At 48.1% G+C, this 27,327-nt stretch overlaps 2 protein-coding genes and 1 non-coding gene across 7 annotated transcripts in view; 1 reads left to right on the top strand and 2 right to left on the bottom strand.

Moving 5' to 3' along the window:
* The window catches only part of LOC121499615, a 200,425-nt gene that overhangs the window by 21,806 nt on the left and 151,292 nt on the right, over window positions 1-27,327 (top strand). For 3 of the 5 annotated variants that reach the window (XR_005990190.1, XR_005990191.1, XR_005990189.1), the window contains one exon: window positions 26,912-27,322. The exons of the other annotated variants lie outside the window; for them this stretch is intronic. The gene's annotated coding sequence lies outside the window, so the exon portion shown is untranslated. Of the gene's footprint in view, window positions 1-26,911; window positions 27,323-27,327 lie in introns of those variants that run through there. 5 annotated transcript variants of the gene reach the window in all.
* On the bottom strand, window positions 10,574-15,918 carry THY1 (Thy-1 cell surface antigen). Its single transcript, XM_041770455.1, has 4 exons — window positions 15,766-15,918; window positions 13,499-13,559; window positions 12,681-13,016; window positions 10,574-12,127 (listed from the first exon to the last, which is right to left on the bottom strand). Exons 2-4 carry the CDS (start codon window positions 13,533-13,535, stop codon window positions 12,015-12,017), a joined length of 486 nt encoding a protein of 161 aa, XP_041626389.1. The 5' UTR covers window positions 13,536-13,559; window positions 15,766-15,918; the 3' UTR covers window positions 10,574-12,014.
* Window positions 25,839-25,942, bottom strand: LOC121501043. The gene has a single exon (XR_005990492.1). It is a non-coding gene; the product is annotated as a U6 spliceosomal RNA (small nuclear RNA).

Raw genomic sequence — 27,327 nt, 5'->3', positions numbered from 1 at the left:
TACAGAGGGATTATTATTTTAGTCTACCAACTCAGAGATGCAGGAAACATCTTTTTTTCCCCCTGTAATATACCTACATTGCTACTGGGAGTGGTGGACACTTAGTGTCAGATGGCTGATGGAGTCACTCCTCCTTTCCTCAGTGATTGCCTGAATCTTGGGAGAATGTCCCATATGTATTTGCCAGAGCACTAGAGGAAGTGGCCCTTGTTCTAAAATAGCAAGCCAAGTATCCACTGAGATGTCTCTTGCCTGATTTCTGCCTGCATGGTTTCCTTAGGTCTGGTGTATCTCAGCTACCAACTTCCAGGTTACTCTTGGGCACATAGGAATCATTCTGGGGTAGCAAGAGAATGTGACCCTTTCCAAGGTTCCAGTTGCCTCCGAAATAGGTTATCCTCTGCAGTCACTTATCCTGAAGTCCCTGAGGGCAGAACCCACCAACATCTGTACTCCCATTTCTTCCTCTCTGGCTCTTGCCTGCTGGAGATAATGCCAGTGGGAGGTCTGGCTTCACCCACGAGATTGCCCTGCATCTTTGGTACAGGTTTTTGAGTCCTTTTTGTTTTATCAAGGGCCCAGGCAATTGAAATCCAAAAGCTGGAAGTGGCTTCCCGTTATTTCCCCTGGTTTTTGCTGTCTCATCCCTTTACTGAGGCATATACACAAAAGCTTCGCTGCTTAAAGTGGGACTGTGTGGAGAAAGGGAAGCAAAAAAAAAAAAAATCCCATTTAGAAATATTATCTCATCACTTTCCCTACATCTGCTAGGGACCATATCTTTTTGATTTTATCTCTTTCGTTTCCCTAAGGTTCCCTTCTCCATCCCTACTGCTTCTGACTTCTTTGAGGGTTTTTATCTTATTTCTCCTAGCTCGGGCAAGATTCTCCTCCCCAGCTGTTGACAGTTGAGTTGCTTAAACAGTAGGAGGTTTTGCATTTGCAGACCCTTGATGAAAAATAAGATTAGGATGACTGAGTATCCTTTGAAATGCCTGATACATATTTTATGTTCACTAACACCAAACACTAAAAATTTAGCACACTGAGCAAAGGAAGTATCAGTAGCATTTTACATGTCTTAAATTAGCAGTAATGTATGTATGATCATCCTGAGTGATTTCACCTTTTCAGAGTTGCCCTGCCATTTCAACAGGAGTGTGGTAAATCTAGTGTGCTTTGATGCATGTGCTATAGTTGGGGGTTCTTCTCAAGCTCAAATTCCTTCTCCAAATATCAGATGCCTTCCTGGCTTCAGGTCTTTCAGCTGGTATGGCCCCAGCTGGTCCCTTCATGGTCTTCAAGTTAGTTTAGGGGGGCCTTTTTTATGGGGAGCCTGCCTGAGATTGGGCTGTATGATTTTTGGCACCTTGATAGAGAGGATATAGGAAAGCCAGCATTTAAAGTTGTTAAGCGGTTTTCAGTTTCTAGAGAGAGATGGGCTTCAATTCATCTTGGGGTTGACCAAGTCTTTGCTTTGGGAAAATGACTATGAAGTGTTTTTTAGTTTTCTCAGTGTAAATAAAGCAAGTATCTACCACAGGGCTGAGAGGGATGTTAAGTCTGGTGGAATCAGAATTGTGTTCTTACCTCTGGAGTTTTAGGTGGGGAGAGAGGCATTTCTTTGTCCTCAGTTTTTTTTTTTTTTTTAAAGATTTATTTATATGAGAGACAGAGATCGTAGTGAGGAGGAGTGGGAGGGAGACAAGTAGACTCCCCACTGAGTAGGGACCCCCCCCCACCCTGCCGCCGCTAACGTGGTTCTCCAGGACCTTGAGATCATGACATGGGCCGAGACCAAGAGCCAAAAGCTTAACCAACTGAGCCACCCCAGCACCCCTCTTTGCCCTGAGTTGTGAGTGTTCTGTGCAGAACACTTGTTGGTTGTGGCGCAGCAGGTGTTTACAGAAACAGGGGAGCAAGACAAAAGGTACTGGGGAGGACAGGAAGTGCTAGAGATGAGAAGAAACTGGGTGGACAAGGAGCATCCTACAGACGTATTGATGTCCTACACAGTGGGCAAATATGGTCATTGCTCAATGTACCGAGCTGGCATGTGTTATGACGGTGTGAGTGGCTGGTTAGGGCTACAGGCGTACCACACCCTTGCGGGGGAGGGCGTGTTGGTGTTCCTCTGAAGGATGTGAACTTCCACTGTCAGTTGTGCTGAGGCAGGAAGTAAAGAATGTGGGGGGGGGTTGGGGTGCCTGAGACTAGCGGTAAGAAGAAACTTTCCCCTCCTTGGGCCTCACCACACTGTTTTAGGCTCAGAGGTGTTGGTGTACTCAGAGCATTCCTGGGGCTGGAGTTGAGGGTGGCTGAGAGGTGTGCCCTGAAGGGCCCTCTTGTTCTGCCTCCTTTTCATGAGTTCAGCCACTGCTGAGGGGCAGTGGCTCAGACAGCCATGGTTCCTGTCCACTGTCCAGCCCAGCTCTGTCCAACAGAACTTCCTGTAAAGATGGAGATGATTTCTGCTCCGTCCAGTGGGTGAGCCAGGAGTCACCCCTGCTGTCCAGTACCTGAAATGTCACTGGTGTGACTGAGGAAACAAACATTTAATTTACTTGAATGTAATTCCTTTAAGTTTCCATCTAAGTAGCCACCCGAGGTGAGTGGCTGCCATGGTGGATAGCTCAGGTCTAGATGGCAGGAGGCTACAAAGGCCAGAGCTGTGATGACAGCTGTCGTCATCTTAGGACACGGAGGACACTGAGAGGCTGAGTCATCCCCACATGAGGGGTGGAGCTGCCCCAGAAGGCCCTACAGCAAGAGGGGGAAGTGTCCTGACTGTGTCAGAGCTCATGCCCAGCAACTTAGTGGCTCAAAACAACACAGTCTACATGTCAGAAATCTCGTGGGATCAGCTGGTTCTCTGGCCAGAATCTCACAAGGCCAAAATTAAGGTATAGGTGGGGCTGGCTCTTATCTGGAGACTCAGGGCAAAAATCCACTTCCAAACCCATTTAGGCTGTTGGCCAAATCCGCATCCTTACAGCTGTAGGTATGAGGTCCCTGTTGCCTCGCTGGCTGCTAGTTGGGATCTGCTATCTGCTCCCGGACGCTGCCCACATTCCTTCCCAAGCGGCCAGCAGTGGCATGTTGAATCTCCCTTGTGCTTCAGATCCCTCTGGTCTCTTCTGCCACTAGCCAGAGAACATTCTCTGCTTTTGAAGGGCTCATGTGATTATGGTAGGCCTCTGTGTATTGCTCTCTCTCTGTTTTGGGGGGTGGGGAGAGGGTAGAGGTAAAAGAGAATCTTAAGAGGGGGGTTAATCTTAATCCACATGGGACTTGATCTCACAACTCTGAGATCGTGACCTGACCAAAAAAAAAAAAAAAAAAAATCAAGAGTCGGATGTTTCATGGACTGAGCCATCCAGGCACCCTAATAACATCCCTCTTTTAAGATCAACTGTGCCATATAACATAACACAGTCATGAGGATGACGTCTTGTCTCATTTATAGACTCCAGAGATTAGGAGGTAGGGAATCTTGGGAGGCTGTTTTTAGAATTCTACCACACCCACTTTTTGATATGATTCTTATATTATCTATTTTTCTCGAACTAGTCTCATCTTTCCTCCATCTCTCAGACCTTCTCAAGCAGCTGATGACCTAGCTGCTTGTGAAAACCCCTGACCTTCCCACCTTCAAGTTCTCAAACCTTCTCACCTCCCCTGTCTTCTTTGCCTTCCTCCTCCTTCTAGATCCCTCCCTCTGGGCTAGGACCCTACTGTTTTGCTTTCTTCTTCCTCTTTTTCATTAGTCTTTCTCTGCCTCTAGGAATAATCATCATCAACATACAACCGTGCTCCAGTATCTCCCATCTTAAAAAACAAAATAAAACAAAACCAAGCTCTCCTGGACTCCACCTCCCACACTAGTCACAACCAGACTTCCTGAAAAGAAGTCCACACTCTGCCATTTACCCTCACTTGCCACAGCAGTCTGGCTTCTGTTACCAGAGCTCCACTGAGCTGCACTTGTTAAAGTCACTGTCTGGTTATCTATTGCTATATCACAAACCACTTCAAAATTTAATGGCTTTAAACAATTTATTAATGTATCTCATGCGGCTGTGGTTGAAGGAAATTCTCACTTGAGGTTTCTTTCTCATGAGGTTGCGGTTGGTAGCAGCTGGGTCTGGAGTCATCCAAAGGCTCAGCTGAGCTGGACATCGAAGACAGTGCACTGACATGACTGGCAATTGATAGTGGCTGTTGGCTGGGAGCTTAGCTGGGTCTGGTGACTGGAGTGCCTACGCATGGCCACTTATGTGACTTAGGCTCTCAGAATGGCAGCTGGGTCTTAAGAGGGAGTGTCCCAAGAGTGAGCATTCCTGGAGAAACAGGTGGAAGCTGCAAGGCTTCTTATGACCTAGCCTTGGAAGTCATGCAGCGTGACTTTTACCATATGCTATTGATCATAAGCAAAACACAGGGCCATGCCGGTTTCAAGGGGAAGGGATTACAATGGGGGGGGCATGGTTTATAGAGGGGGTCATCTTTGGAGACTAGCTACCAACAACTTGGTCTTCCTCATCTTCTTGACCTCACCTCCTCCTCCTTAGTTTTATTTAATCATTTTACATGACTTTTTTTTTTCTCCCCTGCCCTTTATTTGACTTCTTAACAGCAGTTGACCTCATTGATTGCTTTTTTTTTTTTTTTTAAACTTTTTCTTCTGTGGCTCCACGGACCCCTAGCTTTTTTCCTCCCTCTCTGGCTCCTGTTGAATCTCCTTGGCTTCCCCCAATACTCGAAATAATGGGCTACCTCAGATTCTAGGCCTGGGCTTGTCTATAATGTCTCCCTGCATAATCTCACTTGTTCCATAATCTGAGCCTACCATCCAAATGTTGATTATCAAGTTTTATCTCTAGCCCTGACTTTACCCCTGTGCCCAGAACTAGGATATCCAGCTATCTTCTTGTCTGGATGTCCGATGGGCTTTGCAGATTTAATACATCCACTTCTCCACCTCCCTGCTCCCCTAGCCTTTTCTAGCTCAGCAGATGGCATCATCATCCATTCATTGCTCAAGCAAAAACCTAGGGGTCATCCGGGATTCTTTGTCCCCTCCTTCCAACACCTTCACTTCCATGCAAACCACTAGTAAGCAAGTCTCTGTCCTTTGGGGGCAGGCTTCAACCTATTTCTTTAAATTTATTTAATTTTTATTGCCTAGTAAACTGATGTATTTACAGAGAAAAAAGTATTATATTACTAGGTTTATCGTGTAAAAGCAATCTATTTCCCCATTCTAAATTCTCATTTCCCAAAGCCATCACTCTCAACTATTTTGGTTAGTTTTTCTGCTATTTACATCTGTATTTTAGAATTCTCATATAGATAGCTATTGATAGCTATTTCCCACTTTTTCAGTTTTAAGTAGTATCTGTTTACTTTCACCCGTGGAAATAGGTTTAGCTTTTTCATATGCCTGCTTCGTCCCCCTTCTTGCATCTCCAGGACAGTGTTATCACAACTTTAGGTTAAAGTTTCATGCTCACCACGGCTTAGTATTTATATGTTGGTATGACTATGTGAGTGTTGTTTACAGCTAAGCTGGATAATGTGCTATGATTAGAATTCCTTTTTTCCTCCCTCTGGAGTTAGTACTTGCTATCTTTTTGTTGGGTGTGTGCTTGCTGTTGAGAATTAAAAATTTATTTTAAAATAATTAGAGATTCATGGGAAGTTGCAAAAAAATAGTATAAAGAGATCTTGTGTACCCTTCACCTGGTTTTCCCCAGTGGTAACATCTTACATAGCTGTAGCACAATGTCAAAATGGGGCAACTGATATTAGTAAAATCCACAGACCTTATTCATATTTCACCAGGCCTCTCAGTTTTAACTTTGCATGTACCAAAAAAGTCACCACTTCCCTCTACTTTGCTAGAATTTTTGTCCAAGTTGCCATAGTGTCTCCTTAGGAATCCTGTAATAGTCCTTCTACCGTTGCCCTTCTCCAATCCATTTCCCACAGAGCAGCAAGAGTGATCTTCTAAAAACATCATTAGGTCAAATCTTTATCACTTCCCTGTTGCCCTTAGAATAAAATCCAAACTTTTCACCGTGACCTGCAAAGCACCAGGGGACCTGGCTCATGCCTGCCTCTTGGGCAACATTGTGTACCACCCCTTTCCTGGGCACCTCGAGCAAGCATACCCATAACTGTTCTGCCGCTTGCGTGCACTTCCTGCTGTTCTTGGAAAGGCTGACTGCCCTTCCAGGTCTCTACCCAACGGCCCCCTCCTCAGGCTCTCCCTGGGCATCCTAACTGAAGTGTTCTCTTATCACTTCCTACATGGAGATGATCCCAATTTACACTCATCAGACTTATTCATTGGTTTACTTGCCTAATGTCCATCTTCTGTACGACAGCATCTGTTTCGTGGGGTAGGAACTTGTCTCTAACATTCACTGCTCTGTTCTCATCCTGCACAGGGTATTATACTTTCTGGCATGGGGTGTTCATTTAGTGAATGTGTGAATGAATATTGACTGGGTCAGGGACCCTATGATGGGCCCATGTGCTCGGAGGGCTGTTTCATCAACCAGCAGTGGTGAGTTGCCCTAGAAGAGGGACTAAGGCCTGTCCTCAGACTGAACCCACAATAGATTCCCCTGCCTCTTCCCATGTTTTTCGAGATATAGAAGGAATAAAGTTTCTTTCTTTGTAATCAGCTTATAAAATAGTAGAGTCTGCTATTTGTGCTCTTACTTATGACTCCTCCTCTGGGAAGCCCTTTAGCCTCTCAAAGGGTCTACTTATGTATTCCCGTAGCACGTTATAGAGGTTTAATTTACATTTAATGAAATTCACCCATTTTCAATATGTAATTTGATGAGTTTTGACTCACCAAGTGTGCACTCGTGAAAGCATTCTAGAAGGTTCCCTTGTGCCTAGGCTGCTGGTGCTGCTTTTAAAAAATTGCAGTAAAATACACATAACATAAAATTTACCATTTGAGCCATCTTTAAGGATGTGGTTTGGTGGTGTTAAGTATGGTTCTTAGTGTTGTGCCACCATCACCACCATCCGTCTCCAGAATGTTTTTTATTTTGCAGAACTGAAACGCTATACCCATTAGACACTAACTTCCCATTCCCCCCCTTCTCTCCTTCCCTAGCTCATTAACTACCTACATTCTGTGTCTCTGAATTTGATTTTGGCTGCTTCTTCTTCGTTTTTCCTATTGTGGTAAAAAATGTATAAAATTGACCATCTTAACCATATTTAAGTGTATGGTTCAGTAGTATTAAATAATGGCTTCTTTTTAAGGTGTGTTTAGGTTTAGTTGTGAGTGCAGAGAACTCCAAATAACAGTAGCACAAACATGGGTAGTCCACAGCTGCTGTGACAGCTGTACCAACACTAGGAATCTTGTGCTTTGTCATTTGTAACACATAGCTTCTACCTCATAATTTAAGGTGGCTGCTTCAGTTCCAGCCCTCAAGTCCACATTCCAGGCAGCATGAAGGTAAACGGGGGGTGGGGGGGTAGGAAGGCGTGTATTTTCCCTTTAAGAACACTTCATAGAAACGACACATCATTTTGCCCTATGTCCCATGGGAAAGAACTTAACCACATAGGCACATCTTGCTGCAAGAGAGCTGGGAAACATAGTCTTTATTCTGGACCACACATACCAGTTGTAATTTTTGGGTCCTAATGCTGAGAAAGGAAAGGAAGCATGTTGGGGAATAGCCGGCAGTGTCCACTACAACTTCCCCGCCTCATAGCACTGATTACTGCATTGAGATCAGTTCCTCGCTTCTTACTGGGCTGGAGGTTCCTGGGGTGGGGGTGGGGGGGGCGGTGTCTTTTATCTCTTGGCCCAGAGCCAGGTCCTTGATGTTTGTTATACAAATAAATGAGTCCAGCCCAACCCTGTGATTTTGAACATTAGGGAAGTGAGGTATTGAAGAGTGAAGTGACAAGAGGTCATCCAGTCCAGGCTCCCACCAAATTCAGGAAACTGCTTTCCTGAAGGCGGGGCAGGTGGCCTCCACTGACCATGCCCCCCTGTTGGCCATCCAGGGCCCTTTCTGGCTGCGGAACCACACTTGGCCTCCTTGGAACTCTCCTGCTCGTCCCATGTTGGCCCCTACACCATGTGTGCACGTCCCACGCCTTCCCCTGGCTCTAGGCCTTCCTCTGCCGAGCAGAGATGCCTCCTGGTAGTCTTCACAGGACATGCTGTTCCTGAGGAGTGGTGGGGAGCATTAGGGGCCTGAGTTTCCTGAGGCCCAGAGCCCTGGGCAGGAAGGCAGTGGCACCTTTGTCCTGGGTGGAGTGGGAGAGAGCTCATGACTCAACCCACACTTTGCCAGGAGTCTGAAGGCAGGACTCCAGCTCCAACATTTCCCTTTAACCTGCGGTGGCTGCTTTCTCATGTAAAGACAGACATGCCCTTTGCAGCCCGAAGCTATGAACATGGAGGAGGCTGGAGGATGCAGATCACAGGTCCCCTGGACACCATGTAGATTTATGGGCTGGCTAGTGAAAGAGTCCCTGCGTCTCCTCATGGTGACCTCCTTGCCCTTCTTGAGGGAGACCCTAGATGTTGGAGAGACCCTTCCACTGTGTCCTCTGTCTCCGTGGATGATCTAGTCAGAAATGGTGTAGGAAAGGGCTGTGTTGCTATCGGGCAAGAAGAGTTCCATGCCCCAAGGTTGAACCCTTTGAGGCTGAGGAGGACATGAGAGGGGGTGAGGAGGAGTAGGGAGCAGGTTGATGGGGTGGGGTCTGGGGCATGTGTGCAGGAAGCAGGGCAGGCCCCAGTCCTCTTTATAATTAGTCATGTCACTGTGGACATCCTACAGCCTAACACCTCCTGACTTGCTCAGAGAGGACCTGATGGCTGGTTGTGACCTGCCTCTGAGAGCCCACAGCTCCCCTGGCTCATCACATGGTCTTTCTTGGCTTATATTGTGAGGCCTGATGGCCAAGACTTTAGGTTGTAGGCCCCTTTTTGGCTCCCCCCCACCCCTTCCCCTCTTCATTTTTTCTGCCTTCCTAGAGCCCCTGGTTCTCTAATGACTTCTGCGGCTCCCTAAGCCAGCCCTACCCACTGCAGGCCTCTGGTTCTCCTCCCCCAAGTGTGGCTGCAGAGGGCAGCAGCATCTCCACCTGTAGAGCTGTGGCTGCTGAACTCTGGGGGAGTCACACGCCAGGGCCTGACAAAGGCCCCATAGGAGGCTTTGCACAGGTGCCAAGTTCTTACATATTCTCAGAGTTGAGGCTTCACACTGGCTTCCAAGTACCTTCCGAAAGTCCTTCCAGCTTTAACTCTTACTACCCCAAGGATGGCAATCAAACTCCTTCCTCCCACCTCCCGCAGGCTCCTTTTTTTTTTTTTTTTTTTTTTTTTTTTAAGATTTTTAGGGCAGCCCCGGTGGCACAGCGGTTTAGCGGTTTAGCGCCGCCTGCAGCCCGTGGTGTGATCCTGGAGGTCCAGGATTGAGTCCCACGTCGGGATCCCTGCATGGAGCCTGCTCCTCCCTCTGCCTGTGTCTCTGTCTGTGTCTCTGCCTCTGCCTCTGCCTCTCTCTCTCTCTCTGAATAAATTTTTAAAAAATCTTAAAAATAAAAAAAGAACTAAAAAAAAGATTTTTAATTATTTATTCATGAGAGACAGAGAGAGGCAGAGACATAGGCAGAGGGAGAAGCAGGCTCCCTGTGGGGACCCCAGTGGGAGACTTGATCCTAGGACCCTGGGATCATGACCTGAGCTGAAGGCAGATGCTCAACTACAGAGCCACCCAGGTGCCCCTGCAGGCTCTTTTTATTTTTATTTTCTTTGCATGACACTCAAAGCTCCAAGCAGGGCAGAGCAAGAGGACCATGTGTCTATTGGTGTCTCTGGAGACCCTGGCTGGCTGCACCATGCTGAGTGATGGGGGCCTCATGGTTAGTGACACAGGCAGCTCTGTCTCCAACTTGCAGGATTCTCTTGCCATCTTTGGGCATGGTCACTACACGGGCCACTGGCAGGGCATGGTCATTGATAGGAGGTGTCAGGAAGAGTGGGAGCCAATGGCGTGAATTTAGAACCTGGGCCTATGTCATGGGGAATAGCAAACGAGCAAGCCTCTGGATAGTCACCACCCACTTCTCTCAAGTTTCCTGGCAGAGCCCAGAGCCCGTTAGGCTCTCTGGGAGACCCTGTGGTCCCGTTCTAGCTCCTAGCACCAGGATGACCATTGACATTCACATTGTACTCATTGATTTTTAGGGGAGGGAGCCAGACATGGACGGTGGTGGTTTCTCCCTGCCCTTCCCCCCAGTCCATGATGTAGGCATATTGGATTCGAGAAGAGATGCTTGTCCTTATATCTTGATGACATGGGCTGCCACCATGCCACCTCCCATGCTTCCTCTCAGTGCCCCATACCTACCTTCTGTCTAGCATATGTCACTTGAGGGGGCATTTCTGAGAACAACCAGATCCAAGATGAAAAAGAAGACTCTACACCTTAGCACTTGTTAGCCTATTGGGCCACGTGGCTTGGCCCACATATTGGCAAGTTTGTCTGTCGTTCCTACCAGGTGAGTCAGCAGAGATGGAACATTCATTTATTTGGCCAAATGTGCCATGTTTGAGCGGTCCTGAAAAGTCCAGCATGCAATGGCCTCCATGCTGACCCTGGAGGCAGCAGGGGCAGGGAAGGGCTGATGAAGGCAGAGGAGAGGGGCAGTTCAAGGTGGCAGTTTTGATCTCCTAGATGCACAGCTAAGGGAAGGGAGGCGGGCCTGGAGACAGACGGACGAGCAAAGCAGAGAAAGGCAGGAAGGCATTCTCCAGAGGCTTGGTTTTATTGTGCAGTTCTCTTTTTCCTCAGTGAGATACCATAAGCTGTGGTGGCACTACACACAGTCACAGGACAGGGCATAGCTGCCGGGGTGGGGGCAGGGAGCTGGGTGTTGGGGAAAGCCATCTGTTGAGGCATGTCCCACATATAGGTCTCGCTCCATGGGCTGCCTCAGACCCCCTCTGACTCCCTCCCCAGGTCCCCCAGAGGCCAGACCTGTGGGGCAGAGGGCTGTCTGAATCCTCAGCCACCAGGCACTGGCACTGATGGGGGAGGTAAGTAAGAGCCTTCCAAATGCTTGGGTCATATTCTTCTCTGCTCTGGGACTCTACCTGGCCTGGCTTCCTGCCTCCAGGCCAGCATTCTGGAAGCTCCGGAACTTGGATGAGGCCAGGAGGAGGCTTGTCCTCTGCTACCCTCTCAGCTGCTGGTTGAGGCAGTGAGGGACAGTAGGCTTTTAGTTTTAGTCTCATCCAGTGGAGAGGGATGATGGGCCCTCTCTCCTACTCCTTCTCCAACCCTCCATTAGCATGGCTCTTGGGCAGAACCTGCTTTTTCATGGGACCACGCCAGGCCCATGGCCCCTAGAAGACCTCTGCAGTGAAAAAAGGACAGCTTCTGGCTGTGGCAGAGAAAGCTCCTGGAAATGCTCAATCCTGGCCTCTTGGGATGGGCCACAGATGCAGCACCCTCACATCTGGGGTCTTCAGGCACCATCCTCGCCTGCCAATGGATATGCTAGGCCCAGATGCACCACCTCTTCCTCTTCCTCCTCCAGGTCTCTCCCAGGCCTCTGGTCCTGGTGGGCAAGGATGTCTGCCCCTGCCCGCCGCCCCCAGGCCTGGTACCCCTCTACCCTTCTACCCCTCACACGCCCTCACGCTCCATCACATCCCCAACCCTGGCTTCCCTTTTCACAAACTCGCAAAGAAAAGGAAGGAGAAACCAGACAGAAGCGACTCCGGGACAAAGAGTACAAAAGAAAAAAGACAGCCAGTGGCCTGCGGAGAGGGTGTGGGCTGGCAGTGGGGCAGAGGGGTGGGTAGATGATGCATGCAGCACTGGGATTCCTTAGGAGGGGCGGGGTCCCCATTGCTCCTCGAGACGTGTGAGGAACTGGGGGGAGGGGGTCAGCCAACTCAGAGAAAGTAGGGTCCCTGGACTGGGCCTTGTGGCTTCCTGGCCAGCCAGTCACAGGGAGATGAAGTCCATGGCCTGCAGGAGAGGCAGCGAGAGCAGGAGCAACAGCAGCCATGAGGTGTTCTGGGCCAGCAGGCTTATGCCCTCACACTTGACCAGTTTGTCTGTGGAGAGAGAATGGGGAGGAGGGGCAGGGTGGGGATGAAGAGGGGCCAGCATTCAGACAGGCACAGGCCCCGAGCTAGGGCACATTCCCTCGGGCAGGCTGGCAGTCGTGATGTCTTAGCTGGAACCACCGCCCGTCTGCTCTAGTAGAACCAACTATCTTTCCCATTGGCAGGTTCCTGGGCTCTTGAACAAATACATCAATCTTTACCAAGCATCTTCAAAAGAAAACTATTATGGGTGAGGCAGGTAGTGTCATCCCTGTTTCCCAGGTGGGGAGGAGGAGGATTGGGGAGCCCAGGTGATCTGCCCAGTCATGGTAGAAGTGTCTGCTACGCCACTCCTCCTGCCTCACTGTACCCTTAAGCCTTCCCCTCCATACACACAGAAGGCAGTGGCTCCCCAGGGCGCCAGGCAGCGAGCTGGGGGGAGGGGGAGAGAGGTGCTAGGGCTCCTCTCCCCTCCAGCCCGGCTCAAGGGGACTGCTGCTGTCCCTAGCCACCATCGCCTCCCTCTCCCAGCTCACTTGGCCTTGTTGAGAGCTTGCCTCACCTCTGAGCACAGTGACGTTCTTGCTGGAGGTGATGGGAGGCTGGCCAGAGAGCCGGAGTTCACATGTGTATGTCCCCTCGTCCTTGGTGGTGAAGCCGGATAAGTAGAGGACCTTGATGTTGTACTTGCTGGTGAAATTGGTTCGGGAGCGGTATGAGTGCTCTGGTACCCCCACAGTGCCGTAGATCACGTGCTGCTTTTTCTCCCGGGTCATGCTGAACTCATACTGGATGGGCAAGGTGGTAGCATTCTCGTGGCGGCAGTCCAGACGAAGGCTCTGGTCCACTAGGCAGGCTGTCAGGCTGGTCACCTTTTGTCCACGGGCTACCTGCAAGACTGGCACCAGCAGTGCCCACTCCCAAGTTGGGGGGCCTGCAGAGCAGGGGGCCTCCCACCCACTGTAACAGCAGGGAATGGCCTAGACAGGAAGAGCACAAGGTTCTGTGCCTTGGGCACCTCTCCCTATCCCAGAGGTCCCTGCAGAGTCAGTTCAGCTCCTCCACTGCAGACCCAGCCCTCCCTCCCTCATCTTCCTTAGTCCTGGGTGTCCTCAGGGGGTAGGAGATTCTGGGGAGTTGATGTAGGTTCTTGGTTCCCGTTTGGAGATTCCAACTCAGTCCAGGGCAGACTCAGTGGGCTATTTTTCAAAAAACTGCTTTAGGCAGTCAGAGATTAGCTTACTCAGCAGATTTAGGGATGAAAAAGCCCTCTCTCCCTCAGTCACCTCCTGCCTCTGAGGTTGGGAGGGAGAAGCTAGCTTCCCTAAAGGGAAGGAAGCCAAGGTGCTTGGAATCCCAGCCCTGCCCCTTACCCAGTACCTGTCAGCAAAAGAGCGAAGCCGATGGTGGGGTTCATGGTGCCGAGAGCTCAGTCCTTGATCTGGGGGTTGGACAGGTTGGGAATCAGCCAAGAGATAGGGCAGGTGTGTCCACACTTACTACTAGGGCTGGGGGCCTCTGGGACACATGCCATGATGACCATGGCAGTCATGCATGGCCTTAGGGTTCCTCCTTCCCACTTATGAGTGAATGTGACACTGCCACTTGGTGCCTTCCCCCTGGAAGAAAGGAAGGGGAGGGAGAACACACCCTATGATGGTGTGTGTCAGTGTGGAAAGCTTGGAGTAGTGACTTGGACCATTTCCTTTTCCCTTCAGGAAGGCAGAGACTTCCTATTTCCTAATTGAGGCAAAGCAGAGCTAACACACTATCTTAACTATCTTAATCATTTTTTAAAAAGACTTGTTTATTTATTTTAGAGAGAGGGCGAGACAGCACAAGGGGGTGGGGAGCAGAGGGGAGGAGGGAGGGAGGGAGGGAGGGGGAGAAGAGAGGAAGGGGGAGAGAATCTGGAGATTCCCTGCCCCCTGCCTGGCGTGATGTGCCTCGGTGCTTGATCTCAGGACCCTGAGATCACAACCTGAACTGAAAACCAAGAGTCGGTTGCTTAACCAACTGTGCCACCCAGGCGCCCCTATCTTAATCTTTTTAAAGTGTACAATTCAGTGGTGTTAGGTGCACTCGCATTGTTGTGCAGGCAATCTCCAGAGCTCTTTTTATCTTGCAACACTTAAACCTCTACCCATTACACAAGAACTCCCCATTTGGGGACTTTTCTGTTTCTTGTTCAGAAGAAAATCCCCAATGCCCAAACAGTTCCTGGTGTATAATAGATGCTCAAAAGATACTGAGTGTGTGAATGAATGAATGAGCTTTAGATGGCCACAGGATTGTTGTGATGGGGATTAAGAAAACTGACATCATGTCGCACTACGACTGCTCCATAGCGAGGCCACAAATGTTAATTTCCCTCCTCTAGAAAGGGCTGTGTGGCTAAGGTGCTTCCAGATGGGCCTGTACTTGGCACACAGCTAAGGGCCTGTGACAGTGCTCTCTGATTGCATATGTTCTCTGATTGCATAGGAACCGAGATGTTTCCAAATGTCCAGCTCTCTGGGCAGACCTCCTGGGCCTGCAGTGTTCCAGTCCGGCTTCAATAGACTCCCTGCCTAAGCTCTGTGCCCTCCCTTTTTTTCGAAGCCTAGTCTGGACCAGCATCCTGGTGACACAGAGCAGGGAGCCTGGCCTGTCTGCCCTGGTGCTGGCCAGGGAGAGGCCACACAGGAGGGGCCCTGCCCTGATGCCTGTGCCCAGGTGCACCGCTGGCGCATCCAAGGCCATCCGTGGGTGGGGGTGGGGAGGATGCTGGGGTTCCCACAGTCCCCGGGCTGCAGTCTGTACACTCTGGGAAATATAACCAAAAGGGCCGTGGGGGTGCTGTCGGGGAACAGGGAGTCGGCATCTGGCTTTGGTTTGCAGACCACGAGTTATGGAGGAGGGGTGTGAGCTTGAGATCTAGGAGGGAAAAGGGGACGCCTCTGCCAGAACCGGAAAGAAATAGGGCTGGGGCTGGAGAGGGATGGAGAGCCAACGGATGGTGGAGAGCTGCGGGGAGGCACAGAGGTTTGCATTTCCTCTGCCAGGTGTCCCCAGCCCAGAACCCGGAGAAGTTCTGCGCTCCCGGCCCCCCCTCCACTAGCCCGACCCTCATTCCGCTTCCGTCTTCCACCCGTCTCCCCTCCCAACTGAGGCCCCCCTTCCCCCCTCAGCCTTCCCCGCTCCCCTCCCCCGTCCGCCCGCCTTCCAGTCCCCGCCCGCGGCACTGCGGTTTCCCGTCCTCTGGCGCCCGCACCCAGCCCGCCCCGCGGGGTCGCGGGGCAGAGAGCCCCCCAGCTCCGGTCATCCGCGGCCTCCCGCAGCTTCACCGCCCCCGCCCCACGCCCCGCCCCACGCCCCCGCGAGCTGGGTTTGGGGACGCCTGCGTGGAGAGCGGGATGCGAGGCTGTCCTCGGCGCCCTTCGTGCCGGTTCCCCTTCTGCGCCCCGGCCCAGGCGGCGGCCCTGGGGCGGGTGAAAGCCGGGGAGGGGGGGCGCCTTGCGCGCAGGGCGGGGTGCGGCGGGCCGGCCCGCTGCCTGGAGGCAGACCCCATCCCCAGCACCGCGGGGCTCCTCGCGGGGCGCCCCGAACCTGCTCCCCGAAGCCTGGGCCTCTCCGGCGCCCCGGGTCCCGCCCGGCTCCCCTCGCACCTGGGCTCGGGTCCTCCGCCGCTGCAGCCTCCCCGGCCGCCGCCGCCTCCAGCTGCAGCTCCCTGCCCGCGCCCGCAGTTTTCACCGGGGGTGGGAGTGGAGGAGCGGGGAGGGCCCGGGACGCGGCCAATCAGGGGCCGAGGGGGGAGCGAGGCAGCCTGGCAGAGCGAGGGGGAGGCAGGGGAGGCGGCGGTGGGGATGCAGGAGCCGCCGTCTGCCGCAGAAGGGGGACCTCACCCTCGGGCTGGCAGGCCGCGCCGGGATGGGAGGGTTCAGGGCCCCGAGGATCAGGGTGGGGCAGTGCCGGGAACGCTAGTTGCCTCCCAGAAACCCCAAGACGATTGCTCCCCTTTTAAGGCTTTAACCCCTTCTGCTGACCTAGGCTTCAGAAGCCTGTGGGAAAACCGAGGGGTAATAAGGAGTGGAGGTTGCAGGCCAGCAACCCGCCCCTTTGGCCCGTGCCCACGCCTCCTCACGCCTCCTCCTTTCCTTTTCTGCTGGAGCCCACCTCCCTGCAGCCTCAGTGCGAAGTTTTGGAGTTGGAATATTCCAGGCTTTCCCCCAAAGGAAGATGGTGGGGTGTTTTTCCACATTGGAGCAGCCCTTCAGAAGCAAGGCAGGCCCTGCATCCTGTCCTTCCTGGTCCTGAGCCCTGCTCCACTCCCCCATCCATCCCAGGACGCCCCACCCCTCAGGGGCTTTTGCTCTGGGGCACTCAGTCCTCCTCAGTTCCTGGGCTGGCCCCTCCTGGAGCAGACAGCCAGAAGGTTCTTCTCATATTCTCCTGACACTCCCTTTCCTATTCCTCGTTCCTGGGGAGTGTCTGCTTGTTTGGTCTTCAAACAAGAGGGGTACTGTTTTCCACTGTGCTGGGCATATTACATCCATGGCTATGTTGACCCCACACCAATATGCTGGGTCCATCCCATTCTACTCCCCATCCTGTTTCATGGCTAGTAAGTGGCAGGCCTGGCCGATTGGTCTGGGCTGTGGAACCCCATGTCCTCAGTCCTGAGCCACTCTATGGGCTATATCCCAGCCAGGTGGGAGGGGCTGCTGTGGAACTGTGGGAAAGGGGAATAGAGGAAACCAGCCTTAAATCCCATGGGGCACCTGCCCTCGCCCTATCAATTTGAAGTCACCATAAGCCCTCGGATTTTTTATTTTATTTTATTTTTCATGGCCAGTGCCAATGACTTGTCTCTCCCACAGACAGGTGAAGTGGATTGTTTTTTGAACGTTTATTTGTTTGATTTGCATCCTCATGGCCTCTTGGTGAATTCTGGCCAGGGCATCCTGTGGGCTAGCCCTGCCTCTCTGCCGCCTGCCTGCCCATTCTCCTATTTCTTCACAGAAGTCAGTCCTGGCACCTTAACTGCAGTTTCCATTACCGCAGTGCTACTGTTGGAAGTCATCCCTGGGCCAGCAAGTGGGAGATTCACTTCCCTCTCCCTCCCTGGGAGGTTAGGTGACCTCCCAGAACACAGAGTGATGGACCTTTCTAACTGGAATGAGCTTCAAGGATGGTCCAGTCTAGGGGCCATTCGCTGTGGTAAAGAACAGAAGCTCTGGGGGTGGAGGGGAGGGTATGAAAAATGTAGTTTTCCCTGCCCACTTGGGATCTCCCTAGTCTAGCAGTCCTGCTGCCTATGTCTGCACTTTTCACAAGCTCCCCAGGGCCTGGGAAGTACAGAACACTGGTCTGGCAAGACTATTCCTCTTTGTAGATCAGGTCACCTGGCTTCTCATTGTCTGTAGGATGATTTTTAAGGCACTGGACGTCCTAGCTCCTGGCTGTTCGCCTTCACCACCACCTCATCTTGCTCATTCATCTTCTCACTACATTCCAGAAACCCAGAAGGGGGCCCTTCTCCCTGTCACTGCATGCATGTGTCCTCTCTTGGTTAGCAGCATTCTGATTCTCAGTCTGAGAGGTCTTTCTTATCAGAACACAGTTGCATAGGTTGGAGCCTAACCCTCCTCCCTCTCTCTTTCTCTCTCTCTCTCTCTCTCTCTCTCTCTCACACACACACACACACACACACAGATGGGACTGGAGACAGTACTTTTTTTTGGCAGAACATGGGGATATCCAGAGGCCTCTTAACTACAGAAGATATCTAGGCTCTGGCTGGACAGGACCCTGGCTGCTGTTTCCTACTCTGTGGCAGAGTCTCTGAGTGTTGTTGGATGGAAGACCTAGCTGTGCTATTTTGATAAGGTTATGAGGGCATGGCCTACTTTCTGGGTCCCCAAGCACTTTACTTCAGGAAGGGGAGGGGAGTGTGGACTCTAGAGGGTAGGGCAGTTGTGTGTCTGCTAAAGCAAGATCTCTGGCTGGTTGAAGTTAATGGTTCAAATGAGACAGTCTAGGGGCAGGGATGGAACAAATTGTGGTGAAAGAGAGGAGATTTTAAAATCTCCCATTTGCTAACAAGACGGGATCAGGGTGCTGACAGCAGGAAGAGTTTAGAGGAATCCACCCAAAGTAAGATTTCCTGACATCCTGGGGCTGTTCTGTTGGTTCCTTAGAACTAGCTCTCTCATCATCTCTAGTTGCCTCAGCTAGGGACACATGGGGTAGAAACTCCTCTAAAAATGCATAGTCCTTTAGGATGACCAGAGGACTACCAGCCATTTATTTCTTATTCGCTGATTCCATCATAGTGTTGACAGAATCATTACAGAATCACAGAGGTGATAGAAGCCATCCCATCATTTTATAGCTGGAAACTGGGGTCCAAGAGGGGAGGATTTGTCAAAGGACTGACAGATACTTTGGAGCACTGCCAGGACTAGCTATATCCTAGACCTGACTCCACATACAGTGTTCTCCACTGCGTCCAGGCTGGGCCTTTGGACTGCTACTAGACTGATTGCACTGGCCCATGGTGAATAAGAAAAACAAGGACAGTGTAGGATATTCTAAACCTAGCTGTAGGGGTTGCCACCTTGTTTTGATCACCTCCTCTTTACTCCATTGATAAGGGAGGGATTTTTACCCTTGGGTCAGAGATGGCTGAACACATGACATTTGATACCAGACAGATGAGATGAACAGTAGTTTGTTAGTCACATATACTCACAGCCCAGAGGAGGATACCACACACAGAAGTTGCACATGAGCAGTGAACAGAACAGGAGCAATGGGAGGCAGGCTTTGTTAGTTAAACACTGGCTTGCTGAATAATTCTGTGGGCTGGCATGGAACTGAGGCCCACTGTTCAGAGATAATCCAAAACTATGCCTAGGTCCCATGATAAGAAGGGTTGACTGACTAAGGGAACTTAATAGCAGAAACTAAGGTGGAAGGAAGACTTGTGGTTAGGCTGTTGAGGTGCCCCAGATGTTATCATGTCAAGGCAACACATACTGTGGGGCCCTAATCTGGGACTAATCGAGGGCTTATGCCACATAGCTGCCCTTCCTTGGGAAGGCCTATGTTTCCATGCTAAGGTCGTACCTCTCTGCTGCTTTGAAGGGGCAGTGGTGGAAGGAATGTGTGTTTTTAATGTCCAAAGGCAAAAATAGAAATTTGGTAACTTCCTGTTGACCTGAAAATTTCTTTGGAAATGTGACTAGTCTCTGAAATTCAAAAATCTTGGAATCAAGGGCTCTACCCTCTGCTGCCTTTCCCACTCTCTAGTTGAGGTCAACTCCCCAAGTGAGGTCACTCTCTGAAGAAGTGCACGTTTGGTTGGAGAGTAGGACAAAAAATGAGTGATCTCTTAGAACACCGGCCAGAGGGCAAGAGGACAAAGCACCAATGGACGTATAATATTTGACATTTCATTTTTTAAATTAATTATTTATTTATGTAAAAGAATTAATTAATTAATTAATTTAGAGAGTGTGAGTGCGGAGAGGGGTAGGGGGAAAGGGAGAGAGACACGGAGCTCAATCCTAGGACCCTGAGATCATGACCTGACCTGAAATCAAGAGTCAGAGGCTCAACTGACTGAGCCATCTAGACACCACCCCTTAACATTTATTTTAAAAATTTTATCATGGACATATAATTAAATAATTAAGAAATATTTTTGTTTCAGGTGCGATGTTCTAGGCACAGGGCTAGACACTGGAATTACGAAGATCAACAGAGCACAATTTCTACCTTCAAAGACTTGTCTAATGGGGGAGACAGAAATGGTATAGAGATGATTAGAAAGCAGTAGTGTAAGGTCAAAGGTAGAATGTGTATAGAGTATTGTGGGGCAAGTGATGCCCCAGTCAGAGAGGCTTTCTTGGAGGAGGTAAGACATGAATTGAGTCTTTAAAGATGATTGAGAGTTGCCCAGGTGTGGTAGATTGTTACGTTAACGGTCTCCAATGAATCATGCATCCCGGTACCCATGCCCTTTGTGTGATTCCCATCCACATTTATTCTGGGCTTGGCCATGTGACTTGTTTTGGTCAATGGGCCATCGGCTAATGGGATGCAAACAGAAGCGTAGTAAGCGTTTGTATGTTGAGACTTGCCTTCGTGGAATTCAGTTGCCGTGTGAGGAAGTTTGAGCTAGACATGTGGAGGACTGAGGTGTCTCAGTTTATATCAACCACCATTTGGGATCAGCTAGCCCCCAGTTGACTGCCACATGATCACAAAAGCATGTGTAATCCTAACTGACGCCACATAGAACAGAAATAAACCATCCCAGATAAGCCTACTAAGGTGGTTCCAAAACATGAGCACAAGTTCTTTGGTATGGCTTCATCAAGTGATGTCTGTGTCCTCTCTTGAGTCTCAATGGAGACGTAACTGCTTCAGTCAATAGCATACGGCAGAAGTGATGCTAAAAGTGATGCTAAAAGACTTCTGAATTTATTTATTTATTTTTAAAAGATTTTATTTATTTATTCATGAAAGACACAGAGAGAGAGAGAGGCAGAGGGAGAAGCAGGCTCCATGGAGGGAGCCCGATGTGCGACTCGATCCCAGGACTCCAGGATCACGCCCTCAGACGCTCAACTGCTGAGCCACCCAGGCGTCCCAAGACTTCTGAATTTAGATCTTAAAAGGCCATATAACTTTTATTTTGTTTGCTGGAAGACTCCCTCTTAGGGCCACTGTATAAAATGCCTGATATCCTGAGGCCATGCGGTAAGGAAGCACTAATCACGGAATGGCATTCATTACACGTAGATAAAGAAGCCTCCAGATAATCACAGCACCAAAGCTGTTTGAATTATCCACCTAGCTGCTTAAATTTTCAATCTAGGCCCCAGATGTTGTGGGACAGGGACTGATCTATCCACAGAATTCAGGAGTGTAACAAAACGGTGGTTGCTTTAAGCTATTGTTTTAGGTGGTTTGCTGTGTAACAATAGATATCTGATACATAAATTGGTATCTAGAAGTGTGGTGCTGTCTTAAAAACCCAAACATGTGGTGTTCGGAACAGGATGGTGGGTGAAGGCTTGAACGACAAGCAGCAAGAGTTGTAAGTGCCTGGAAAGGGAGCTAGAAACTGCTTGGACTAAGGGTAACCAGTGTTATGTAGTTCTGATGCCACTGGCAGAAGGAGTGCCTAATGAATTTGTGGGTTTGGCTTGAGAGATGTAGAGATGGGACGTCAAAAGTGCCATCTGGGTGCTTCCAGCTGGCATGTCAGGTGTTACAAGGGAGAGATGGGCTAAATAAGGATCTCTGTCCAGTTTGCTGGGTTGGAAAAAAAATCTACTTCTCATTTCTGGTCTTTCCAGCAGGTAGCAGATTCCCCAAGTAAGAACTGGCCTAAAGGTAAAGATGAAATCAAGGGTATGATTGTAGAACCTTTGTTAAGATCCCCAAGAAGATTGAAGGTGGTGCCCAGTAGACCTTCTTAGTTAAACAAAAGGGTTTCTAAGACTATTAAAGCTGCTGTTTTATAGCTGAAGTAGAGTCTTCTTCTTCTTCTTCTTCTTCTTCTTCTTCTTCTTCTTCTTCTTCTTCTTCTTCTTCTTCTTATTTTTTAAGATTTTATTTATTCATGAGAGACACAGAGAGAGAGAGACAGAGAGAGAGAGAGAGAGAGAGAGAGAGGCAGAGACATAGGCAGAGGGAGAAGCAGGCTCCATGCAGGGAACCTGATGTGGGACTTGATCCTGGGACTCCAGGATCACGCTTTAGGCCAAAGGCAGACGCTCAACTGTTGAGCCACCCAGGCATCCTTGAAGTAGAGTCTTCTTGAAATTAACTATGTACGTGGCTTTTGGAGCAAGAATTGAATCCAGTAATACTCGTAGAAAAACTATGAAGTCTTGAAGAGTATTGTTTTGGAAAAGACTTTTAGTTTGGACTGAAAGGAACTGAAATAGTTAAAAAGTGAAAAGAGGCCTCTGGGCCCCCAATTTACCATGGGCAGTAAGCTGGCCATTATTCACAAGGGCCTTCTCTTATGGAAAAGAAAATCCTCTCAGAGTGCAGAGCCAAGGAGAGGGGCAGCCCGGGTGGCTCATAGGTTTAGCACCACCTTCAGCCCAGGGCCTGATCCTGGAGGCCTGGGATGGAGTCCCACGTCGGGCTCCCTGCATGGAGCCTGCTTCTTCCTCTGCCTGTGTCTCTGCCTCTCTCTCTCTCTGTCTCTCATGAATAAATAAATAAAATCATAAAAAAAAAAGAAACCAAGGAGAACCGGACACTATTCATGTAACATCCCTGCCTCCCTGTGAACAAGGAGGGGTCCTGGTAACAGAACCTGGCTGGGTTTCAGAATTGCTTTGAATCAGTGATCTCCCCGTACCTCTTATTCTCTCCCTTTTAATGTGAGTATCTATTGCATATCTCCTGTGCCTGCTTCACAACTGTATGCTGGGCACATGTGGAAGGCAGACATTGTGTCTTATTAGTTCATAGGTTTTTGGATCAAAAGGAGCACCTGAGGAGTTTACCCCAGGACAACTTGCTGCACCTTGTGAGATCATGGACTTTGGGCCTGGTGTATGATTGGATAGTTACTGTTTTGGATGTTTTGGGAAGGATGGATATATTTCACATGTGGAAGGCTGTGCATTGGTAGGGGTAGAGGGCAGACTGATAGATTGCTATGTTAATCCCCCCACCCCACCCAGAGTCACACCTCTTCCACATTGATTCTGGACTCAGCTGTATAACATGCTTTTGTCAGTGGAACCTTGGTAAATCTGCCACAGGCAGAGACTTCGTAAGTGCTTGCCCACTAGTGCTTGCTTCTTGGAACCCAGTTGCCATGTGAGGTGTCCAGGCTAGCCATGGGGAGAGACCAGAACTGGATACTCCAGCTGGCAACCTCACTCATTGGCTAGACACTATGTGGGCCCCCCTTGGAGCATCTAGCCCCAGTGTACCTGTCAGCTGCTCACAGTGCTTGGGTGAGCCCAGCCAACTAAGTTTGGAGCACATCTATCTGTGCACTATTCCAGCTGATCCCTAACCAAACCGCTGATTCACAGAATTACTAGTCTGAGTGGTTTGATTTAGAGCAATAGATAGCAAACCAGATGAAGAGAAGCAAAGGCATTAAAACAAAGGAGATGGTATGAACACAGACACAAAGCAAAGCAAAGTGAGTGTGGGAAAATGCAGGCAGTTTGGGGTTGTCTGAGGTAGTGAATGTTGAGAGGGGACAGTGGAAAAATGGGGAAGAGCTAGCCAAGAAAGCCCTTGTCTGTTTGGATGTGGGTGATGGGGAGTCATCAGTGATCTACAGGAAGGATGTGAATGGCCAGATAGATGCATTCTTTTTTTTTTCTTTTTAAGATTTTAATTTATTCATGAGAGACACAGAGAGAGAGAGAGAGAGAAAGGCAGAGACACAGGCAGAGGGAGAAGCAGGCTCCATGCAGGGAGCCCGATGCAGACCCATCCTGGGACTCTAGGATCATGCCCTAGGTTGAAGGCAGACGCTAAACTGCTGAGCCACCCAGGGATCTCCAATAGATGCATTCTTTAGAAAGATTACCCTAGGGGCAGAATAGGAGATGAAAAGAGGGCCATATAGACCCTCTCCTGCCCAGGTGGTTTTTTATTCATGTACTATGTTGAGAGTGGAGCTAGAGAGGTAGAGGGCAACTTCTGGGGAAGCAAGGTGGTATGATAGACACTGCCTTGAGGTCAGGGTCATGTCTGTCTTGTTTATTGCTGTATCTCTGGGGCCTCCAGGTTCCAGCACAAAGATACTTCTCAGTATGTATGTATATATGTATGTATGTACGTATGTATGTATGGTACGTATGTATGTATTTATTTATTTATATTTTGAATTGACATGTAGGTTACATACATATTTTTAAAGGTTTTATTTAAATTCCGGTTAGTATACAGTGTAATATAGTTTCAGGTGTACAATATAGCGCTGCAACAGTTACATAAATTATGAAACACCCACTATGGTAAGTATAGTTACCCTCTGTCATCATTCAAAGGTGTAACAATATTGTTGACTATTTTCCCTATGCTGTACTTTTCATTCTTGTGACTTACTTATTTTATAATTGGAAATTTGTACCTCTTAATTCCCTTTACCTGTTTTGCCCATTCCCTCATCCCCCTCTCCTCTGGTAACTACTACTTGGTTCTGTGTATTTATGTCTGTTTGTTTGTTTGTTTTTTTTTGTTTGCTTTTTAGATTCCACATATACATGAAATCATATGGTGTTTATCTTTCTCTGTCTGACTTATTTCACTTAGCATAATACCATCCATATTTCATTCTTTTTTTGTGGCTAATAGTCCATCATGTATATATATACTATATCTTTACCCAACCATCTATCAATGAACACATAGGTTGCTTCCATATTCTGGCTATTATAAAGCTACAGTAAACATAGGGGTGCATATATCTTTTCAAGTTAGTGTTTTGTTTACTTTGGGTAAATACCCGGAAGTGGAATGGCTGGATCATATAGTAGTTCTGTTTTTAATTTATTAAGGAACCACTATACTATTTTCCATAGTGGCTGCACCAATTTATATTCCCTCCCACAGTGTACTAGGGTTCCCTTTTCTCCATATGCTTGCCAACGTTGGTTATTTCTTGTCTTTTTGATACAAGCTATTCTGACTGATGTGGGGTGACATCATGATTGTGACTTCATTGTTATTAGTGATGATGAACATCTTTTTCTTTTCTTTTAAAGACTTTATTCATGACACACACACACACACACACACACACACACACACACAGAGACAGACAGACAGGCAGAGGGAGAAGCAGGCTCCATGCAGGGAGCCTGACGTGGGACTCGATCCCAGGTCTCTAGGATCACGCCCTGGACTGAAGGCGACACTAAACCGCTGAGCCACCCGGGCTGCTCTGAACGTCTTTTTCATGTGTCTGTTGGACATGCCATGTCTTTGTTGAGAAATTAAGAACCTGTCTATTCAGGTTGTCTGTCCATTTTTTAGTGACATTGATTGTTTTGGGAGATGAGTTGTATGAATTCTTTTTATATTTTGGATATTAACTTCTTATCAGATATGTCATTTGCTGATATCTTCCCCCATTCACTAGGTCACCTTTTCATTTTGTTGATGGTTTTCTTAACTGTGCAAAAGCTTTTTAGTTTGATGTAGGCCCAATTGTTTATTTTTTCTTTTATTGCCATTGCCTGAGGAAACAGATTCAAACAAATATTGTTAGGACTGATGTATAAGAGGTTACTACCTATGTTTTCTTTTAGGATTTTTATGGCTTCAGGTCTTACATTTGGGTCCATAATCCATTTTGAGTTTATTTTTGTATATGGTTTGAAAAAATGGTCCAGTTTTGTTCTTTAGCATGTAGCTATCTAGTTTTCCCAACATCACTTACAGAAGACTGTCTTTTATCCATTGGTATGTTCTTGCCTCCCTTGTCAAAGATTAATTGACAGTAAGTATGGGATTATTTCTGTGCTGTCTATTCTGTTCCATTGATTTGTGTATCTATTTTTTGTGCCAATACTGTACTGTTTTTGGTTTCTATAGGTTTGTAGTAGAGTCTGAAATCTGAGATTGTGATATCTCCAGTTTTGTTCTTTTTCTCAATATTGCTTTGGCTATATAAGGTCTTTTGTGATTCTAAACAAATTTTAGGATTTTTTTTAATTCTTGTTCTTTGAGAAATACTACTCGTATTTTGATAGGTATTGCACTGTGTGTCATCCTTGTGTAGGGGCCATGCTAATCTCTGTATTGTTTCAATTTTAGTATATGTGCTGCCACAGTGAGCATTGATCTATTCCTAGGTCAGATTGCTTTGAATCTGTGGATTGCTTTGGGTAATGTGAACATTTTACCAATATCAATTCTTTCAGTTCATGAACATGGTATATCTTTCTATTTATTAGAGTCATCTTCAGTTTTTTTCATCAACATCCTATAGTTTTCAGAGTACAATTCTTTTACCTTCTCAGTTAAATTTGGTCCTAGGTATTTTATTATTTGTGATGCAATTATAAGTGGGATTGTTTTCTTAATTTCTCTTTGTGCTAGTTCATTATTGATGTGTAAAACACAGCAGATTTCTGTATATTAGTTTTGTATCCAGAAACTTTGCTGAATTTATTAGTTCTAAGAGATTTTGTGTGTGTGTGTGTGTGTGTGTGTGTATGGGTGTGTATGGTGTCTTCAGGGTTTTCTGTATATATAATATCATGTCATTTGCAAATAGTGGCAGTTTTATTTCTTCCTTATCAATTGGGATGTGTTTTATTTCTTTTTCTTATCTGATTGCTATGGGTAGGACTTCCAGTACTGTGTTGAATACAAGTGGTGAAAGTGGACATCATTGTCTTGTTCTTGATCTTGGGGAAAACACTTTCAGCTTTTTACATTAAGTTGATGTTAGCTGTGACTTTGTCATATGTAGCCTTTATTATGTTGAGGTCTGTTCCCCCTATACCTGCTTTGTTGAGAGTTTTTATCATGAATGGATGCTGAATTTTTTCAAATGCTTTTTCTGTATCTATTGAGATGACCAAATGATTTTTATCCTTCATTTTGTTAATATGGAGTATCATATTGACTGATTTGTGGTTATTGAACCATCCTTGCATCCCTGGAATGAATTTCACTTCATTGTGGTTGAATCATCCTTTTAATGTATTGTTGAATGCAGTTTGCTAATATTTTGTTAAGGAATTTTGTATCTGTGTTCATCCAGAATATGGACCAGTTCTTTTTTCTTTTTTTCTTATATAGGCTCCACACCCAGCATGGAGCCCAGTATGGGGCTTGAACTCACAACGCTGAGATCAAAACCTGAGCTGAAATCAAGAGTTGGATGCTTAATCTACTGAGCCACCCATGCATCCCCCCTCCCCCCCTCCCTCCCTCCCTTCTGTAATGTCTTTGGTTTAAGGTAATGCTGGGATCAAAGAACAAATTTGGAATTTCTCTTTCTTCCTGATTTAATCTTGGAAGATTGTATGTTTCTAGGTATTTATCTGTTTCCTCCAAGTTTCCAATTTGTTGGTGAATCTGAAGTAGACTTCGTGTGGAGCCAGAGCCCATTGTGGGGCTTGATTTTACGACTGTGAGATAATGACCTGAGCTGAAACCAAGGGTTGGCTGCTTAACTGACTGAGCCATCCAGATGCCTTTCATAGTAGTTTCTT

The sequence above is a fragment of the Vulpes lagopus genome, chromosome 10 (assembly GCF_018345385.1).
Source record: "Vulpes lagopus strain Blue_001 chromosome 10, ASM1834538v1, whole genome shotgun sequence".
NCBI classification, from domain to species: Eukaryota; Metazoa; Chordata; class Mammalia; order Carnivora; family Canidae; genus Vulpes; species Vulpes lagopus.
Note: the sequence above shows the minus strand (reverse complement) of the source record. Positions and strands in the feature narration are given on the sequence as shown.

What these genes read in the sequence shown, in the direction of transcription:
- THY1 (XM_041770455.1), bottom strand. Translation starts at nt 13,535, where the DNA reads ATGAACCCCACCATCGGCTTCGCTCTTTTGCTGACAG. An exon ending in CTTCGCTCTTTTGCTGACAG is followed by an intron (nt 13,017 to 13,498) that starts GTACTGGGTAAG and finishes TGCTGGTGCCAG; the next exon opens with TCTTGCAGGTAGCCCGTGGA. An exon ending in GAACGTCACTGTGCTCAGAG is followed by an intron (nt 12,128 to 12,680) that starts GTGAGGCAAGCT and finishes CTCTCTCCACAG; the next exon opens with ACAAACTGGTCAAGTGTGAG.